Here is a 22,586-nt window from a genome sequence, read left to right on the forward strand (position 1 = left end):
ATCAGAAGCACAGACTTGAGCATGCAAACAGTCTTCTCCTTTACCAGGGATGACTGCTTTTAGTCAGTTTCCCTTTGGCTTTCACTTCTCCTGATCTCTCCACTAAGTTACTGACTAGTCCAGTGATGGCGAACCTATGACATGCGTGTCAGAGAGGACACACCCGAACTCATTTTTTTGGTTGATTTTTCTTTGTTAAATGGCATTTAAATATATAAAATAAATATCAAAAATATAAATCTTTGTTTTACTATGGTTTCAAATATAAAAAAATTTCTATATGTGACATGGCACCAGAGTTAAGTTAGGGTTTTTCAAAATGCTGACACGCTGAGCTCAAAAGGTTCGCCATTACTGGGCTAGACTGACTCTATTTGTTGATACCACATACAGCTGTTACTTCCACTAATTCCTGGCTGACTGCTCTATTGCTTTTGTTAATACTCTTGAGCATGGATTGCTCCACAGAATGATCTACATAATGCTGGGCCTCTTTGCAGAGTTAAGGTATCATCAGCTTTTAAGTTTTGCTCTGACCCCAGGAGGACACTTCTTATCTGTCTCTTTCCTATGTTTCCTCTGTTAAACTTTTTGCTTATGTACTGTTTATGCTTGTTGCAACTAGTATCAAGAAATTACCAGCTTCCTCTTAATTGCTCACCACAAGGATCTCCACTGTTTTTTACCAGCTCTGTTCCAAACAGTCAGTCCCCTTAGAGAGGGCTGCAGAGCTATCCAGTTATTGTCCTGCCTTTCCCTCTGGGCAGAATCTTTAACCACTATACTGGAGCTGGGGGTGGAAACAGCCATCAGTGTCTCCTGGAAAATCTATCTTGGATTCAAGAATCGGGAGTTGGTCAAAGATGGGAATTCTGTCTTTCAGGCTTATCCCTTCAGACATGGATCTTTACTACCTGAGAAAGCTAAGGTGGGGGCGATCAGGGCCCAGTATTCTCAGCCTGCTCTGTCTGGGGTGGAACTTCCCTATGAATAGAGGATGAGAGGCAGCTCCAGTCCATGTTATGCCTGCCTAGAATAGAGCTTCTGCAACGTGGAGCCAGAGGAAATGAGGGATGCTGACCTCCTGCCCCTCCTGGGGTGAAACTGTTACCTTAGACTGGGAGCTGGAAAAGCAGGTGTCCCGTGTTCTTGGCCACACTTGCCCAGAGTAAAGCTTCTATCATACTGAGATGGGGTGGCAGGGTAGGCTGGGAGGAGAGGAAAGTTGGGAGTAGGTCATGGCTCAAAAGCAACAGACTCGCTGGTCTGAATGAGATTTAGTAGATTTTCTTGAACATGTGTTTCTTCATTTGCTATATGCTCTTAGGACAATTTCTAAAAAAACAAAACAACTTAAACTATAATTAAAAAATTTTTCACTAGGTAAATGTCTTTCACTGGGGAAGAGAACCACACTCTTCACATGGCCATTATACAAATCCCACCTCAGTAGATGTATTTTACTTGAGTAAATAGTTTACTATATACATTATATCAACTTTTAAAAAAATTTATATAAAACACACAAAATTAGAAAATTTAAATGAGTATAAAGAGGAGATATTTGAAAGTAATAAGAGAGGACAGAGAACTGATATGATGATGCTAGTGCAACTGATACTAGTCTTACCATTCTAAGCATCGTGGTGTTCAAAGCACCGTATTGACAGCTATCATTTATTCAAAGCATGGTATTGACAGCTATCATTTATTCAGTGCAGAAATGTATCAGGAGCTTTTCATACATTTGGTTGAAATTTCATAATAATTACACATGGTAATTGGTATAATTTCTGACTTATAAATAAGAAAACTGACCCTTAATGTCTTACAGAGAGAAAGCAGAGAACTGGGATTAATTGAAATTCAAATCTACTTTACTTCAAGTCCATACTCTTTAAGCTCTTCATAAAAGGGAGCATTTAATTTAATCTGGAGAACTATTTTCCAGGAATTAAATTCTATGAGAATTTCAGGAATATTAAATAGGCAACACTGACTAAACATTTGATGAGAATATTTTTTTGCATGGCTATTACAATTGCTGATTTGTTGAGGTAAATGAAAGTAGTTTCTTTCAAAGTCTGTTAACTCGTCAGTTGATTTTGAGTAGTTTTCTGGAATTCTTAATCCAGTAGAGTTTGTTTAGATACTTTATCAATATATACACTGAGTGGCCAGATTATTATGACCAACTGACGTTTGTAGGCAAATTAGCCATACACTGCATCGTATGGGATATGGAAGTCAAAGACCTGTTCGAACACCTTTGCTGTCTGCAGTTACCAAGATAAAGCGTCTCCAATTCGCACAGGAACACAAGGATTGGACAGTTGAGCATTGGAAAAAAGTCATGTGGTCCAATGAATCACGTTTCCAGTTGTATCATGTATGGTTTCAAGAACATGAGGGAGACTTTACCTTGCTTAGGTGGCCCCCACAATCACCAGATTTCAATCCAATTGAGCATTTGTGGGATGAAGTTAAAAAGCCATCAGGCAGCTGGTTTCACAACCATCAAATCTCACAGAACTGGACAGTGCTATTCATTAGGCATGGTGTCAGATTCCTCGCATCACCTTTCAACATCTCATGGAGTCAATGTCAAGAAGAATTGCCGCAGTATTGAAGGAAAAAAGGTGGCCCAACGAAGTACTGATGGGGTGGTCATAATAATCTGGCCACTCAGTGTATAATGCAGGGTATATATGCAGTGTATACATGCAGTGTTAAATCGCGTTGTTTACCCATATCTTCAGAAAAAAATCACTTCTACTGTAGTGGTAAACAACCTGCTTCCCTATTTACAATGGTCTGGCCCTCTAGCAACTTCAGCGTGAAATTATAGCTAATTTGCCTACAAACGTCAGGTGATCATAATCATCTGGCCACTCAGTGTATATGTCAGCAATAAATACCACTATGCAGTCACTGTGTTAAATTCAAAATATATGTTATTTCTAAAAACATAATATACGTAGAACCTTGAACAATGTGAGGTTTAGGTGTGCCAAACACAGTTCAGTCAAAAACTCACCTGAAACTTTTGACTCCCCCAGCACTTAACGATTAATAGCCTACTGTTTACTGGAAGCTATACTGATAACATACATTGTCACTAACACATAATTTTTTATATTATATACTGCTTTCTTACAATAAAATAAACTAAATAAAATGTTAAGGAAATCATAAGAGAAAGTACATTTATATTATTTATTGAAAAAAATCTGCATATAAATGGACCCACAATTCAAATCCATGTTGTTCAAGGGTCAACTGTATTTATTTTAATTCAACAGCATTGTTTAGTAATTATCTATTTTGGCTTAGCATTATTAGATTCTGCAACATTAATACTTTTTCTAAATATTCCAGAATAGAGAATTGAATTGGAAAATCAGATAAGGAAATTTTTCTACTTTGCATTAGTTTTTTTGTTTTTTGTTTTTTTTACTGGATTTCAAACAGCATAGAAATACACACCAAAACAAGGTGATTTTTATATCATAAGACATACTTTCTATAATAAATTAAGAAAAACCCATATGTATCAATTTCAAAGATATAATAGGTCTGTCTGGTCCTCTACATCTATAAGAGAAAAATTATGCTTGCTAAAACACTGTTTTAAATCAACACAATTTTCTTAGTTTCATGATATTCTGATGTAAAGCAGGTTATATTATTAAAAGAAAGAATTTAAATACCAGATTACTATTAAGTCATATAAGTAGAAAATGATAAGAATTAGCTGTCAACTCAATAAAATTTTTGTTAATTTGTAAACTACATTATTTAACAGAAGTACGTATATTCTACTCGGACTGGAATATCTTCATTGACATTGCATAAATGTGAGGTCCAGCATACCTGTGTCATTGTTCTTAGTTTAGTATTTTGTTTAGATTACCTTCAAGAAGATCATCCTCGTCTATGCCTTTGACAATCTTTGATTTGTAGTCTCGGAAAAGCATGTATTTTAACAGTCTTCTAAGTTTTTTCTATTAAAAATATGAAATCAGTAAATAAGAAACCTTATACATATATTCACTTTACTGAGTAAAGACAATAATAACTATATTTAATAAAGTAGTACCCTAGAATCACTGGGGGAAATATGCCAATTCCCAGCATAATATTATGCAATAAAAAGAAATGTAGTCACAAATTAAACATAAAGTTGAAACACAAGTATTTTTAAAAGCAGTTTTCATTTATAAGTATCCAGATGCTCCAGAATCACAATAATTACCTTTATATTTTGGTCTTATAAAGAGCCTTAAATTCTTTTTGAAGACTGTGAGAAATATCACACTCTCCATACTAAGCTATTTTATTTTTTTAAATGATTTATAAACAATCCAGACAAGCGTTTGTAATAACTGCTTTAAAAAGGCATGCGCTCTCCTTTTATTGTTTTTTATTCTCTGAGACTTTTATTTTATTTAGAAGAGCTGGTTTATATTTCTGGAAAACATTCAGTAATATGAGAAACATATTTTTATGAAACTCAAAGCTGATTAATGATAGCTGGGTCTTAATGATGTCTTTCCTTAGGTTTATTAGAAAACCATAATACTGCTTAGCTTTAAAAGTAACTTATAAATACTTTGTAATTTGTTGTGTGCTTACACTTGGAATGTATTATTACTAGTTCTTGACCTTTAAGTTTAAGATATCATATCAGCTGAAAACTATTGCATTTTACAAAGCTCTTTTACATGCATTTTATTTGATATTTTCAGTAGCCCTGAGATATAGACAACTATAATCATCTCCTCTTTATACATAGGGAAACTGAGGTTAAACTTAGTCTTGCAACTAGACCTTAGCAGGGTCACATGTAAAAGATAAGCTTTGAATCTTAGTTTCTTTATTTACAAAGTAAGTAAAGGCCTACATTACAGGATCATTGTGAGGAATAAATAAACTGCCTAGAGTAATACGTAAAACATAGACAGTCAATAAATACTGCTTTATATAATCTGAAATTATGAAAAGAAAAAAACAGGTCTTTTGCTATCCTCTTCTCTTTGCTGATTCCGTTCAGTACTTTAGATTGTATTTTTGTCTTATATCACTCCTATGTAAACTACTTTAAATCCTGTTTAGAAAATATCATCATATAAATAAAAGTATTATTCTGAGGAGAAAGACGATAACAATGGCAACTATAATATTATAGGTATGTTCTCAGGTGCTAAAATGATTCTGATTAAGAGTCCCACTGGACAATAAAGGGCACTGTCAATTAGTGTATGCTCCTGAAGTTTCAATAGGATTTTAAATTTTACTTTCCCCAAAGACAGGAAAACGTACCAATATGGACTTTGTGTGTGTATGCTAGCCTCTTCACCTCTGTCAGTGAAAAGGAAAACTTGACTAGATACATTCCGCTAACTCCCTCTTCCCAGATGCCTTCATAGGGAATCTTGGCTCCAGGCCCTCATTTCTGCCAACAGCACCTTTTGGCTTCTTCCTCCCAGGACCACTGTTATGTAAGCCCATTTTTCCTTAGTCCTCCAAGTTTAATGGTCATCAAATCCTGCCTATTTTGACTCTTCACGATTTCTTGGAATTCTTCCTTCCTATCCAGTTCCAGAGCCATCACAATAATCAGGTTTTGTCTAGATTACTCAACCAGAATCCTGGTGAGTTCTTCTATGTTTGGTTCATTCTAGCTATACTTGCATGAGTCTTACCCCAGGCAAAAACCTCCACTGCAAAAAAAATCCTACAGCTTCTACATCTAATCATATAATCTTAAAATTCTGTGAGTCTTAAAATGCTTCTTTTAGCTAAATCATACTGGTTTTCCAAACTAAAGTATATCTTCTTGAAAGTGAAGACATTTCTTTCTTTTCCTTTATATTCCTCAGACTACAGAAGAGGTAATGAGCCAAAAGTTTATCCAAAAGGTCAAATGGGAAGGCTTTTGATAAAAAATAGAGCCACAAGCATACAAAAATGGTGGTAGAGGAATGGGTGAGTATAATAAAAGGCCAGGAAAAATCAGTGGAGAAATGAAAGACAGGACTGACGTTGGGAACTAGGCATTGCTTGCTCATTTACAATAGCATCTGTCACAACACACTGTGATTATTTTTTACATGTAACTTTTACATGCAACTTATTAAAACACGTAAAATTTTATAAAATATTTTCAACTAGCTACTCATGGAAGAGAGTTATGACAAAATTAGACATGTAAATACCAGCTTAGATATTTTTATAATAGTGTTCAAAGAGTAATAAAAGTAGATCTTTAGTACAAAAAACCCTAGACATTATGGTATATATTTATCCTAATGGAATATACATCTTGATTGATTTTCTATTTCCTATAAACTAGTGTCACAGAATAAACTTTGTATTTCAAGGTAAAAAATTACTCTCTGAAAGCCTGTAATACTGTATAAAATTAGAAGAAAAGTAAATATGCTACTCACTTATCAGAACAGTAAATATTTAATGACTATTATGTAGCAATGAACATGTCAAAATAGGTGTGTACAGATATGTGAGAATTAGTTGTCAACATAGTTTTACATACATGCCTTTGCCCATGTTAAAAAAAATAAACTCTCTTATAGTAAGCCATCCTGTCATGCAAACTATGAAGACTAAAATATCAATTCAATAGTTATGATACCAATTTGAAAGTTTTGTGAAAAGGGTATTTAGTTTCCTCATATAAGTATGGTTAAGCACCAAACATGGCATTTTAACTCAGTAGAACATTTTAGATTACCTTATCTTTGCGCATCAAAAACAGAAGATCTTCAGGAGATATTACCCTTGCTCCCCGGAGCTGAGACACTTCAGCAGCTTGGTGTAACTGACAACAACAAAATTTAGGAATTTTTCTCAATATATAAATTAAATACATGACAGTCATGATGTCTCAAGAAAGAAAAATACATTAAATTAAACATTTTGGGGAACAATTCAGCCATCACATTACTATTTTTAAAAGTAAAATGTCTTATGTTGTAAGGCATAAAAAATGCAATTAAATTAACTTATAAGCCGGCCTGTAACTGATACAATAAACAGGAATCCTTGATTTCTTTCATGCAAAAGAAAAATCATGTGCAGCTTCCAGAAATGCATTAATGCACCTGAAAATAATTTTATGAAATTGTATCCTCATATCCATGTGAGCAATGGTTTCACTCAGTATCACTAGTTGAATAAGTATATTATTAATCTGAGCTCCCATGCTGGTATGATTTGAAATGGGCCCATTCAGACCTTTAAAAGATCAACAAAAACAGTAGCTGTTTCTAATATCCAAAGGAAAAAAAAATAGTTTTAGTTTTGGCAAGTCTTCAGTGGGCAAAGGATTCAGTCCATAAATCATAATACGGGACTGCATTAATTTCTTTCCACACTAATCACATGCACACAAAAAGTTAACTGTATCTGGAATGCACAACACAAAACATACTGCATGAAAAGTTAGAGTCCCCCTGAAATGGTCATCTGGGCCCTTATATCTACAAAGTCGGGAGTTTTCAGGAATTCAGAAGTCCTAGAAACACAATCTTACTTGAAAATGACCTGGAAAAGAAAAGAATGTGAAAAATGATAGTCCTATTTTTTGGCACAGGCAATCACTTTCTTATTTTGATTAGTTAGAAGGAACATAAAATACATCCAGCTGAAAAAAATAAAGATGCTGCAGAAAACTCTACAAAAATGTGCCTGTAACTTCTTTCAAACTTGATTAAACCATAGTGATTGCATCAAACCAACTCTATCCAATATTACAAAAATATTTACATATAAAAGCTGTTTCTGAATGCACCGTTCTTTGAAAGGAATAAATCTAACACATATTACTGAGAACTAATCTTTATAAAGTGACACACTGTTATCTTAACAATTATAAGAAATCAAATAGAGCATTTGTACTAAAGAAATTCTGCTTGAATGTTTAAGCGATTTTGCTAGGTAAGCTTCAAACCTTGTCTAAATACACAGACTACAAAATAGACTATAAACTCCCTATGTGTCAACCTTACCACTGAACTTCCTGGATACTGGTGGTTGGTATATAAACATAATTCTACCTAAATATAGAAATTTAAATTTAACTGTGAACCATTTAAAGAGAAATCTTGGGGGAAGGTTTTTTAAAAAGATGATGTATTTATTCAGAAAGAATCTAAATGTTTTCAGCCGGAAAAATTTAAACATTTTTTCTAAAAACTGGAAGAGTACCAGGGAAATAGGTATACACATGTGTGTGTTTTCCAAATAAAAACATTTATATCAGAGTCTAAAATACATGCAATCGGTGTGAAGAAGAATATGGACTCAATATCCATTCATCTGTACACATACAGAGAACAGGAGGCAGTGCTGTCAAGTACTACACAAATATTAGTAACTTCACTATGTTAAGAAAGGGTCAGGATAAGTATATATCCCTAAACAGCTTCTCATTAGTCAGTAATTTATCCACACTACATCTATATAATTTGTATTTATAACACTCTCAAAAACATTCATTTACAAACAGATTAGGTGGGGAAAATGAGAAAATAAAGACAAAGAGACATTTAATTTTTTTATTTTTTAAATATATTTGTATTGATTTCAGAGGGGGAGAGGGAGAGAGAGAGATAAAAATATTATTGATGAGAGTGAATCATTGACCAGCTGCCTGCTGCATGCCCCACATTGGGTATGGAACCCACAACTAGGGAATATGCCCTGAGTGGGAATTGAACTGTGACCTCCTGGCTCATGGGTCAATGTTCAACCACTGAGCCACACTGCACTGCTGGGTGAGTTAGACATTTTAAAACATCTTTTCAAAACCAGTACATAACTAGTGTAGGGATCAGAAATTTATGTCTTGGTTAATTAGCAGGAAATCTTTACCTTTAGTTTTCATCCTCCCCATTTGCTAATTTCCCTCACCTAAGTAGAATCCTTACTAGCACTAGTACGCTAGTTCTCACTAATATGCCTTGAACTCCTGTGAAGTGAATCCTCTGGACTGAAAGCTACCGTTGTGTTACTCACCTAGCCTATCTGGCCCTCATGTGACCCTTGTCTAAAATTTACCTCTCCCAAACTCTTAATTTTTACTAAGTGAAGAGAGCAATTTAATTAGCTAATTACAGAGATCACACTAAAGTGTGTATTACCCATTTGCTTACTTCTAGAAATATTTCTCTACATCTACCAGAAAGAATAAAGAAACACCTCTTCAACAACACAAGATTAAAACATGGGTGAGCAGCTTTGGAAATACCAAAACCGAAAACCCAAAATAAAAAAAAAACCCTCTTAATATCTTCAAGCGCTTAAAACAAAAGGTTGATTCTATATTCTAAAAAAATCCCTCAAATTCTTAATCCTTGAAAATAGAAATTATACTTTCTCATTCACTGTAAACAGGCAGTCATTAAAATATGAAATAGTACATTCATATTTTTTATTATAATAAAAAATATACAATTAATTATAAAATATGCAAGAAATGATAGCGTGCAGAAATACTTTAGGACCAATCTAACTTCAATGTGGTCTTTAAAGCCTGACTGACACAGATTTCCCTATCTGCCTTCATTCTCATTATGTTTTTTGTTTATCTCTCTTATTTTTCTACATTTAAGCTCCAGTAGTTTCAGTTTTATCTTTATGCCTTTGTGTGCTTGTGATGGTTACTTCTGTCAACCAGACATTTAGTCAAACGTTATTCTGGGTGTTATTTTTGAGGGTATTTCTGGATAAAGTTAATATTTGAATCAGTAGGATGGGTAAAGCATATTGCCCTCCCTAATGTAGCTGGGCCTCAACCAATCAGTTGAAGAACTGCACTACTTAATGGCAGAGACATGTTCTAAAAAATGTATTGCTAGTAAATTTTGTTTTTGTGCAGATGTAGAGTGGACTTACACAAACCTAGATGGTTTAGCCTAATACACACCTAGGCTATATGGTATAGCCCATTGCTCTGTATAGCATATTACTGTACAGAACAACACAAGATTAAATCACCACAACAGAAAATGATGCGACCAAGAGATTCAGTTAACACAGATGTATGAGGTTGCTAGCTGGTTAATATGACTTGCTGTTTTACAGCAAAACTTTTAAAAATATATATATATTTATTGATTTCAGAGAGGAAGGGAGAGGGAGAGACAGATGGAAACATCACTGATGAGAGAGAATCATTGCTCAGCTGTCTCCTGGATGCCCCTCTACTGGGCACCGAGCCTGCAACCCAGGCATGTGCCCTGACAGGGCATCAAACCGTGCCCTCCAGGTTCTTAGGTTGATGCTCAACCACTGAGCTACACCGGCTGGACAGCAAAGCTTCTTCTTCTTTTTTAAATAAGTAGAAAGAGTACACTTTAAAATAATGACAAAAAGGATAGTATAGTAAACACATAAACCAGTAACACAGTCATTCATTAACACCATCAAGTGTTTTGCACTGTATAATTGTATGCACTATGCTTCTGCACATCTGGCACCACAGGTTTATTTCCCCCAGCATCACCACAAACACATAATGTGTTATACTATGACGTTAGAATGTCACTAGGTGATAGGAGTTTTTCAGCTCCATTGTAATCTTATGGGACCATTATCATTGGTGGTCTATCATTGACCAAAATATCATTAGAACAAAAAGGCTAAAGAAGAGAGAACTTCCTTCTGCCTGTCTTGAAGTAGAGCATGGGTATTTTCCAGCCTTCTGACTTAAAATGAAACATCTCATTGTTCTCAGACCTTTGGACTGGATCTGGCACTATCCCTCGCCTCTTCTGGGTCTTCAGCTTGTCAACTACAGAACTTGGAACTTCTCAGCCTCCATAATTATATGAACTAATTCCATCTAGCTATCTAAATGTCTGTCTATTTATCTATCTATCTATCTATCTATCTATCTATCTATCTATCTATCTATCTATCCACACACATATAACCTTTTGGTTTTGTTTTTCTGGAGCATCTTAACTAATAAAGTAATTACTAAATAAATTATGAGAAATTCTTGATTCTTTCTTTTTTAAAATACAGGCTTCAAAATAATTTTCTCAAAGAAAAAACATCTATAATTATCTTCATACAAAATAGTGTTTATTACCTAACTGAGGCATGGCAATCAGTTTACAATATCTTAATTGTAGTTGTCAATAAGTGTTTTATCTTCCTCAACCAGTTACCTAACATTCTCACTTCACTTCCAAACTTCCTTTTGAATAATATCTCTAGGTCCAAGACCACCATTCCCAAAAGGCAGTTTATAAATCTTAAATGTTGACATTCTATTTCCCCTCGATGATTTTCAGTTTTACCAGCTATAATAAAAATGAATTGGGCTACGTGAAGTCAATAACCCTGCATTTGGCTGTGGCCCACATAAATTCAGCAGAAAGATTTCTCTAAAGTTTCAAAAGTTTTTAAAAGTACAACAAAATAAAAAGAGAAAGAACTCATGGACATGAATAATAGTGCAGTGGTTGTGAGGTGGGAAGAAGTGGAAGAGGGTATAGGGAGGATAAATGGTGATGGAAAGAAGTAAAATAAAGAGAAAATAAGTAAATAAAAGTACAACAAAATTAATTTGATGATTTAATAATCATTAACAGCCTGAAAGTATTCCTTTTTAAACACGTAAGTTGTGTTTTTCCCCTGTGGTTTCTGGCTAGCTTCTTGGATCTTTCCTTTTTGAGGATAAATAATACATACATACATTCATACATACTAAGAGGCAGGAGTAGTTGAAAGCTGTGTCACAAAGAGGCAAAATCTTAGACTAGGTAGTCACTTGGCCTAAGATTTATTTGTTTGTCTTTCTACCCATTGGTCTATCACCCACTACTTACAAGACCAGATTCTAGGTTGGACTATGAAAGCACAGCTCTGCTTGCAACCCTATTTGACTATAGATAACCTCAAAGATCCTTTCTGAATCGTTCTTGTTGAGCCTGAAGCAACTTGTAGTTCAGAAATCTGGACTACAATTCTAGCTCTACCACTAAGCAAGTGTATAACTTTATATATATTAAATAACTTTTCTAGATTTATATGTTTCTTTTCCATTTGAAATGGATAACCAATGTTTTTACTGACTAGCAGAAGAGTTAATAATCTTAGTAGTAATACTAGCTATCATTTATTGAATATCTAAATTGTACCAGGCACTTTGCTATGCATGTTATAAATACTTAACTCTAATTTTTAAAAATTTTCTCTCAGAATGTATGCAAAGTGTTTACTTTCTTTAAATAACCAGCTCTGTAATAATTCTTTATGTTTCTAGGAGTCTGTGTAGGTTTCTCATGTTTCTGGGGTTTTCTTGTTTTTAGGGTAATAAGGTTTCTTCATTTTTTTCTGCCCTAAAATCAATGCATGTGGAAGGGTGGGTGGGGTCAGGGCTGTTGTTTTTAACTAGCATGTTAGATATACTCAGGTGGCTGGGAGGGTTGTTAGTTTTTGTTTGTCTGTTTGTTTTTAATGAATCTTGTTTAATACTGCCCATTAGCTGTCATGCCCGGTCAGCAAATGCTTTAAGTGTAGAACACATTACTCAGTTGAGTTTGAAGTTTTTTTTCTTTTGTGAGAAAGGTAAATGCAGAATTGGAGAAATTAACATGGGCATGTTGCCTGATATTAGACTAAGTAAACTTCCTCCCCCCCTCCCCCCAAGGCAGACATGTGTAGGTAAGGAATATGCAACCCCAGCATATCTGTCCGGGCCACAGAAACTATCTCCAAGCCCATCATGGGGTGCTGTCTGCCTCTGGACATTTTTAAATGGCTGTCCCAGCAGTGGTGCAGATCCCATCAATGACTAGTAAGTGGAGAAGGGGGAACAAAAGTTTTCTCCCAAACCTTTCAAGTGGGTGTTTGCTTAGGGTGGGTGTTTTTGTTGTTTTGTTTTGATTCCCTCCCCCCACCCCCGGGGATTTTTACTTTAAATCTTAAATGTTATACTGCAGACCCCAGGCATGACAGGCAATGAGCAGGTGAAGAACCAATAGATAAGGGTTCAAAAACTCCTGTGTTGGCTAACGGGCTTCTGAATGTATCGCTGTGGTCCACAGAGAAGGCTGGAGAAGGTAGCAAGGAGATGCTGTATCAGCCGCTACAGCCTTAAAACAAAGTTGGTGTTTCTTTGGATTTTAAAATTGTTCCTAAGCAGCTTATTTTATTTTTGTTTAATCAAATAAACAAGAGGGTTTTTTTCCCCATGGGAAAAATAAAATATATGTGACATTAAAAATCAAATAATACTTTTATAATGATAGACCTTGGCACATTTGTTTCTAATCTATAATTCTTCTTCCAGAGGCAACTCCTTTCAATTTTTTTCAGCTTGTTCTTCTGTTATTTTCATCCATATTTGAATATGCTTATGACACTTTTCTTTATTTTTCAGCTTTAAATCTAGCAGTTGACTTCTTACTGAATGAAAATTTAGTCTTATATACTTCATATTTAACTATTTCCTTCCTCCCTTTTGATCTTATTTATAAATTTCATTTTTTTTGTTAAATTAGCATCCAGTTTACATTATTGTGACTGGTAAACACTCTTACAGTTTGGCCACTATGATCAAACTTCTTTTTACAAATAAAAACTTTTTTCCAGTAATAATTTCCTTGGTTTGATTTTTGCCTAATTTTATGTGAAAACTATTTGCATCCAAAACTCTATTTCATTGTTTTTGTTTTCCTTCAGGGACATTTCAATTGGAGCCCTTCAACTCTTCAACAATTACATTTTGGAGTCTTTATTACTTGATTTCATTTCTTATCCTTTTTTACTTTACTTACTAATGTTGGTAAATCATATTCTGGAGAAGTTTCCTTTTTCATTCTTAAGCATAGTTATAACAGCTGCTTTAAGAATCCCTGCTGCTAATTTCAACAGCCTTGTTATCTTGGAGACTTCCATTTTGCACTTTCTCTTGAGTATTGGCCAAGTTTGCCTGTTCATCTTTTTAGGAATCTGGGATTTTTATCTGAGATATTGTGGATGATACATTCTAAGGACTCTGTATTCTGTTATATTCCTCTAAAGAATACTGATTTTTTGTTTTTAATAGGCTGTTTACGAAACTCCATCTCCATCCCCCAATGGTAGGTTACAGCTAAAAATACCTCTGATAGTTTTCTGAGAAATGGTGCATGGGAAATAAATTTTTAAAGATCCTGTATGACTGAATATTCATTTTTGCTACTCTCTTATTCAGAGATAATCTGGTTAGGGTTAGAATACAAGTTTAAAATCATTTTCCCTCAAAATTTTAAAGGTATTCCTCCATTGTCTTCTAGCTTCAAATATTGCTATTAAGATGTCAGTTTTTGGTTGTGGTTGCTCTTTTTATTCCTAAGCCTCTGTCAACCCCCCCCTCCCCACCCCCGCCCATGAGGGACTGTTATTATTGCTCTCTTACTGGTATAAATGAAATTCTGAAATTTTATGGTAGTGTGCCTTGATGAGGGTTTTTCTTAATATATTTTCCTAATAGTTACAGAGATACTGTAACCTATATATTCTGTCCTTTACATCTGGGAAATTTTCTTAGCTTACTACAAAAATTTCAATCATGAGGAATGAGGAAAACTGATTTCTAATTTTATGGGTTCTCTCTAGAAAGTCTTTTAATTGAATATTGGTGGTCATTTTACCTGGGATCTTTAATACCAGAGTCCCTTTTATTCAACCTTTCCAGAGTATAAACTTATATCCTATTTTGCCAGAATAGCCAAGGGGTAAGCTGGCAGCTTATATGGTTTTGATAGAGTACTGGGATGAAATTGCTCCTTTGCTTCTTACCAATCCTCCTGTTTCTCATCCACCCAAGACTTCTTTCTTTAGAGGAACTTTTAATTCTGATATTGAGGTTCCAATGCTTCTTTTCTCTCAGATCTGTGAAACCTTTACCATTTCTATCCACTTTTAAGCTTCCATAATTTTTTTATATCTCTCATCTGATATGTTATCCTCTCTCATTTTGTCTTTGTAGGTTTATACCTTGTAAAATTTTGTTGTCATTTAGTAAGGGTTTAAGAGAGTCTCAATATAAGGACATATCACTCATATTTAAGCAGCTGCTGATACTCCTTTCACGCTAACATTTGTTGAATGTACTGTCCTAAGCTTCATGATTTCTACATATTATCTCATTTAACCCTCACAGCAAACTATGAGAGATGTTTGGGTAAATAAACTGGAACTGAATAATAAATGCCTAAACCAAGCCATTCGTTTTTCTCTCCAAGATTAATTTCTCATTCAGAATAGAGGAAAGTAAGATCACTAAATCAAGCATTACATGTCATAGAAAAGTCTAACCACAAAAACATTTATTTGTCTTTCAAAACATTTTCATTGCTGGCAAATAAATGGTTGCCAAAAAAGAAGGTTTGGATCAAAACAGTCAAGCCAATTGCTTCATGCAGATCCAGCTTAAGGATGAGAACTAAACAAATGTTTGATGACTGGTCTTCTACTGTCTTAGACATTTGAAACATAAACAAGTATATAAATTGATAAAAGATGTGCCTAACTTTTTAGAATTTCATTTTAACTCTTCTTTTTTAGAATAGTAAGTCAAACACAGTTAGATCAAGTTTTAAAAAATATGATAAGGCTATAATTATCAGTATCTCATGGCTCCAGAATCCATATGTATATATAAAAGAATTACCAAGCCACAATCAATATAAGCCTGCAAAGCTTAAAAACTTCCAATAAACAATGACTGCATTTATTGTATGAGAACAACAACCTTGACAAGGAACTAATTCTTTGGTTACTCTTATTTAAATGTGAAATTAGTTGAGCAGCAACCATTTGAAAGTTTTCTTTTAAAGTATTCTGCATATAAGTTATTCATAAGCAACTTTCAAATCCAAACACATCAAGTTTTGAAAGCAAGCAAAAGGATATTTTGGAAAATTTTTAAGGTAATTTACTAGATTACAGTTTAAATGATATACCTTAAATTATTTACTATACTAAACTATATTATAGTTTATATACTATTTAAATAAATTTAACTATTTACTATTTAACTATTAAAACTAAAATACTACTTAACTATTTAAGCTAAAATATAATTAAAATTATAGAAAGATGGCAGCATATCTTGAATTTGTTCAACATTATATATAGGTACCTTTCTGTTACTTGTAACTAAAAATGATCATTTGGAAGCCCAAAGATGTATATGTAAGGTGCATTTCTCAAAATTTTAGAAGCATAATTTTTTTTTCTTTTGACGCATAACATTTTTTAGTAGCCTACAAAATGTGTACTTTCCTTGTCCATATTTAATAATACCTCTTTTTCCTCCTCTTATTTCTTGGCATCTTTGTGCCTCCAACCATGTTCTCTTCTGCTCAAATTCTGTGAGAGTTGCAGCCATTACTTATTTCTCCACAGGACTAAAATCTAACAGGTAAAAGACTGAGCTGATTACTGTTCTTTGGAAGACTGCCTAATTTTTCATATGATCATCTGACTTCATTTCATCCTAAAATGTTTAGGAATAAACATAGGTCTTACACTGCATTTTCATGGTTACATGAGGATATCAAAAGCACTGAATTACACCAGATCACACAGAGACCAATGTAATGATATAAAAAAATGTCAAGTACAAAGAATAGTAATTCTAAAGAATAATCATGAAGAATGAGGAAAACTGATTTCTAATTTTATCTCTATTACTATCACTCTTGTTTTGGCAAAAGCATTTTTATAAATTTTTTGTTTAGAAAATACATGGAGAAAGAACGAGCTTTAGAATTTTAGAATGGCAGCTTCTGATGCTGGGTCTTAGAGCTTGGCCCACACACAAGGAGGGCACGGGTCTGCTATGACCTGCAGTTACGGGTCGTTTCTTCTGTTAGTACTATGTATCCTGAGGCGTGTTCCAGAGCATTTAGACTACCTCCTCTTTATGGTCTAACTAACTCAGCAAATTATCTTCACATATAGCACGATACAAATTGATTTCATGAGTAGTTTAATAAAAAAGCTTTAAATGATCATTATTTTAAAAAGTTTCCAAAACCATCTTAACTTTTTCCCTCTCATAAAAATTTTAAAAATGCCTATATATAGGGTGTCTCAAAAAATATAGACACACACTTTGAATAAGTATAAAGGCATTGCTTGTTAAAATACATTTCATTTTCAAAATTGAGCTATCAGCTGTTAAAGTGAGTAAACATTTTTGGGGAACACCCTGTATATCTGTATTTATATATACACTCATACACGTGTATATATCACTAGAATCACTTCCTTACAAGTTTTAAGAAAGTTAGTGCTCACCTAAAATTAAAGGGAAAAGTACATGAGCTTCTTTTGATAAAGAACTAATAGCTTCTCTTATCATTCCTCAACATAAAGTATAATGCATGGCTTAGTATGAATATATTTTTGAAGATATAGTTTTAAACAGAATAGTTTAGCTGGTATTTCTGGTCCTCAGTTTCTTCAAGTGGGAACTAAAGAAAGGCAGACATCAAATGAGCTCCAAAGGTCCTTTCGGCGCTTACATTCCGATTTCAGTATTTAACCCTAGGCATTGTTTACTTTTGGCTCCAAAATTAATCACTTACATCTATGAGAGAAGAAATAAAAAAGAAGAATCCCAAGAAAAAATAGTACAACTTAGTGAGATGCAGATGGGAGTCAATTTTCAAAGGAAAATCTACTTAGCTATACCAGTGACAACAGCCATATGTTATTGTACCCCAATGTTTACCATGGTACACAAGTCAGCGGGTGATGTAGTATTTATTCCAGTATCCTACCATATAGTTCCAGTTACATTTGAAAGCCAAAGATAGTTGCAAAATGGGATTAAAGTAATGCAATGACTAATGCACAGAAGAGATTGGTGCTTATCCATTTCCAATTTTCCCTATGCTTTTATCATCTGATGAACAGAGATAATTTGTATATCCTTCCCCCTCAGTTGTCAGAGAAAGTTGCCCTTATTCAAATTTTGTATCCAAATCAATGCTGTATATAGTATTTGTCAAATTAGATGTAGTATATGTAAAGCTCAATGAAAAATCAGGTTTCCAAGGCTCACATGTCAATCCTATTTTCCATTTAAGAATTTAAAAGGTTACTAAAAGGGTTCAAAAGGTGATAGAGTAAAAATCTGGCTACACTCACAGGTCTCTGTGAAGATCAAATGAAATAATGTGGTGCAGGAAGCTGGAAAATTAGAAAACACTATAAAAGCACACGGTATTGCTAGGGATGACTAACTCATTCTCGGTTAGGAATAAAATGAAATAGCAATCTATCTAAGAAAATGGGCCCTGCCAGTGTGGCTCAGTGGTTGAGCATCAACCTATGAGCCAGGAGGTCACGGTTCGATTCCAGGTTAGGGCACATGCCCCAGTTGCAGGCTTGATCCCCAGTGTGGGGTGTACAGGAGGCAGCCGATAAATGATTCTCTCTCATCACTGATGTTTCTATTTCTCTCTCCCTGTCCTTTCTTCTCTCTGAAATAAATAAAAATATATTTAAGACATTTTAAAAAAAAGAAAAGGGGGAAAGAGCTTACTGATAATTTAGTAAACAGAGGAAATATTTTAGATTTGTTACTAATGCCAAGACCAGGATATTCTTGAGATTCATTCACACCAGGATGAAATGGTACAACCATCCAACAACACTGACAGTCTCATTCTGAGAAAGAAGACAGACCCAATATCCTTCAAGAGTGCATCTGAGGTGCCATACTTCCTTGGGGTCTCCTCTAAATTACGCTCAGACCAAATATCGCCTCCTTTCCAAGTGTTTCCTGGGGACCTTGTATATTACTTCAGCCAGCTTACCACTTACCACCCTCTTTTGTTGTGCTTTTAAAAATATATGTTTATTGGTTTCAGAGAGGAAGGGAGAGGGAGGGAGAGAGAAAATCATTGGTTGGTTGCTTCCTGCACGCCCCCTACTGGGGATTGAGCCTGTAACCCGAGCATGTGCCTTTGACTGGAATCGAACCCGGGACCATTCACTCCTCAGGCTGATGCTCTATTTACTGAGCCAAACCAGCTAGGGCTTACCACCCCATTTGGTAAAGATATCTTTACAGTAAGGCTTCCATTCTAGAATGCAAACTCTCAAATGTGTGCCAGAAAGAAGTGAAATGGTAGCTAAACCATTTGGCAGGAGCCATGTAAGACAAGAAAGCTGTATGACTGGTACATGGAAACAGGCCCAGAGACTAGAGGAGAAGACCGAGGACTACTGGAGCCTAGTACGGGCTCTGTGTGAATGTGGCCAGTAACTAAACATACAGAGAAAGAAAGAAATACAGGAATTATAGCAGCTGTCTTGCAGGGATATAAAAGAAGAACTGAGGAAGAAAAAGTAAACAGAAAAGATGATGCCTAAAACATAGTATCTGCCCAACAATATTGGTTTTTTACTTCTTTGTGTGGATTTTCAGGGCAGTAATATTGCTAAAAGGGAAGCTACATATGGCAAATCTTCAAATGACAGTCTTATAGGTGAGGCTAGAATGAAGCAAGCAAGTATGGTGGCTAAAAAATTACTATTTTTAATTGAACACTAGGCCCTGGTTTGTTCAATATATATTTATTGAGCACCTAGTAGAGGTGAATCACTGGGCTTAATCTGGAAATTATGCTAATCAGAAGCAAAGCAAAGTAAGCAAATAAGAGGAAGAAAATGAAAACAATTCCTAATCTCACATAGTTTATAAATTGTGCTTTTTTTTAGTTAAAATGTGCAATACATCCATAGGCATTATGATTATTATAAAAATTTTATTTTCATATGTTAAACACATTTATGCTGAAAATCAAAGAAGGTTTATACTGAAATAGAAATAAATAGGAAATAAGCACTATAATTTATATTCTATGATGAAGAATATACTAAGCTAACATCTTTGCAAATGCTCCACAAGGAAGCCACAAACTACCTTAAGGTTACTAACTGAAAAGGACTTCAAAGACATTACTACAGATTATCTAAAATGTTTAATTAAAAATATGCTCACTCATCTCATGCTAGTTCAATTGTATTTTAGCCATGATGAATTTCCAGCCTAAAGGTAAATCAAATTGTGCCTTCTAGTCTCTAATCAGGATTTAGGAAAGAACCCTCAATTTTTAGAATTTATCTGGTTGAATCTCAGCTGATATACGTGTGTCTGGGGAGGACCCAAACAGGATCACTGATATTTATTTAAATATGTATTTATCAGTTAGGGGCTTGGAAGGAAAAAATAGCATAGTTAAACTAGGTAATTGGAGAAGAGTTTACACATAAACTATTTACAAAGATGTAATGAGGGTTTAGGGATAGTGTGGTACCCTCCTTGATCTAACAACAAGAAAAAAACTATTAAAAAAAAAAAAAAAGAATGACAACAGCCAACACAACAAAAGCCATCTGGTGTTAAGGCCCTGTATTGAATCTTAAATATATAGGTCCAATCATAGAGTTGCATCTTATTGGTCAAGTCATATAATAAGGTTGCATCTGATTGAATAATTCTTGGTACTAGAAATCCTCATGTACTGCAGAATTTTAGTAACTAGATCATGTGTGCCATGAGATGAAAAAGGCTGAATATCACTGGCGTGGAGAGTTAAGGGGAAGGCAGCTGACCCCTGAACCTGAAAGCTGGAGATGCCAACCTGGGCCTTACATTCATCCCCTGCTCAGCTCTCCTGCCGGCGCCTTGCACAAACTCAACACAAGTCAGAGGGCAAGCGAGATGCTGGAGATGAGCCTCCCAGGATATAGAAAAAGAGGAAGGTGAAAAGTGGATCTGGAGGTACAAACATTACATAACCATTAACGTAAGAGTCTAGAGACTTATCAAGGATAACTTAACCAGGGCCACTTTTCCCCTAAACACCTAAAGTAGAATGTTTTTTGTTCCCTTTTAAAACTATTTTTGTTCAGATAATTTAAAACAGAAATGGGTGAGAAGTGTCCTCCTCCAAGTAAATAATATGAGCCAGTGGTGGAACTTGTCATTCTAGATTCCAAGACTGAATTTACTAGTAAGAAAGGTTAACACAAATAATAAGAGTAACAAGAACATAAACTAGCATTTACTGAATACACTACAAGATATCTGAAATATTTTACATATTTTAAAAACTGTTAGTTCTTCTAATCTTGATAAAACTTCTATGGGTTAAGATATATTACTATTTTATAGATGTTTTTATAGATAAGGAAACAGCAGCTCAGAACATTTAAATGACTGAGATGGGATTTGAACAAGTCGGTCAGACAATAACTCCCTGTTTCCACTGTATCCCACATCCAGTAGAAAGCTAACTTCTCTATTTTCCTCACGTAAACTAATATTTAATAGTTTCCTCATATAAACTAATACTTAAATATGTAAAATTCAGTAACTTGACCAATAACAGAAGTAGCAGTTTAATATAGTTTTATGGAGTTTTAACAGTCTGATAAATTTCTGTAAATATCCTTATGTAAGCGAGTCTTATTTTTTGAAGCAGGGGAAGAATTTTTCATATGGTCCATAACAGATCTACTCTTAGACACATAGCAATTATTTTAGAAGTCTTAACATGCTCTTAAGACTTTAATTAAATTCAAAGTTATCAGTTGATGTTTCAGATCTAACAATGGCTGTGTGAGCTTGTGCTAATTAATGCATCTTTGCTTCAACCCATTTTTAACATGGATATAATGACACTTGTATTTTAGAATTATGTAACAACCATATTAAATTACATGTACAAAGTGTCTGGCACAGTTTTTGATATCAGATTATTAAGAAAAATTAATTCCTGAGGTACCCTTACCATTTTCTGTCCAAAAGGATGTATGTAGGAGTTAGTGAGAAAGGTATTAGCACAGAGCTTACTAGAATCAGTGCTCTCACCTCCTTATAGATAAGGGTACAGGTAGGAAAAGAAATTTTCACCAACTACCTGGATTCAGGTGTCATATATTTACAGATTCTAGTGTTTCACCTGCCCCCCATAAATATTTATGCCATGTATTTGTCCAAATAATTTGTTTAGTTATGTATTGTCACTGGCAGAGCTATAAATTAAAAGTGAAGAACTATAAAAAATGATGTACTTTTTTGGTACTGACAATCCTATCTAATAAAAGAGAAACATGGTAATTAGCGTACGACCGCTACCCTTCCCATTGGCTAATCAGGGCGATATGCAAATTAACTCCAGCCAAGATGGTGGCCAGCAGCCAGGCAGCTGGAAGCTAACATGAGGCTTGCTTGCTTCAGTGACAGAGGACTCCAACAATCCCCGCCTGCCCCTGCAGGCCTCTGAGCTGCAACTCTAAGCAACTATGTTACAAATATAGAAGCTAAACAAAACCCCAGAAACCTGCTTTAGTCCGTTGGGCTTCAGTAGGCAGGATCGCAACATTGTTTCAAATACAGAAGGTAAACAAAGGCCAGAAACCTGCTTTCAGCAGCAGAGGCCTAAGAGCTAGAGCCAAGCCTCAAAGCTAAAGCTGGCGAGAATAAAAAAAGAAAAGAAAAAAAGGAGTGGTGGGAGCTTCAGTCACCTGCCAGCCTG

The 22,586-nt window shown here is 34.7% G+C and overlaps 1 protein-coding gene across 2 annotated transcripts in view; it reads right to left on the reverse strand.

Moving 5' to 3' along the window:
* SUPT3H (SPT3 homolog, SAGA and STAGA complex component) overlaps nt 1-22,586 on the reverse strand; it is a 445,191-nt gene that overhangs the window by 159,986 nt on the left and 262,619 nt on the right. For both annotated transcript variants that reach the window (XM_015572205.1, XM_006776406.2), the window contains exons 4-5: nt 6,755-6,841; nt 3,914-4,004 (exon numbers count right to left, since the gene is read on the reverse strand). In XM_015572205.1, coding sequence (XP_015427691.1) covers nt 3,914-4,004; nt 6,755-6,841 — 178 coding nt within the window. The remainder of the gene's footprint in view (nt 1-3,913; nt 4,005-6,754; nt 6,842-22,586) is intronic.

The sequence above is a fragment of the Myotis davidii genome, unplaced genomic scaffold (genome assembly GCF_000327345.1).
Source record: "Myotis davidii unplaced genomic scaffold, ASM32734v1 scaffold167, whole genome shotgun sequence".
NCBI classification, from domain to species: Eukaryota; Metazoa; Chordata; class Mammalia; order Chiroptera; family Vespertilionidae; genus Myotis; species Myotis davidii.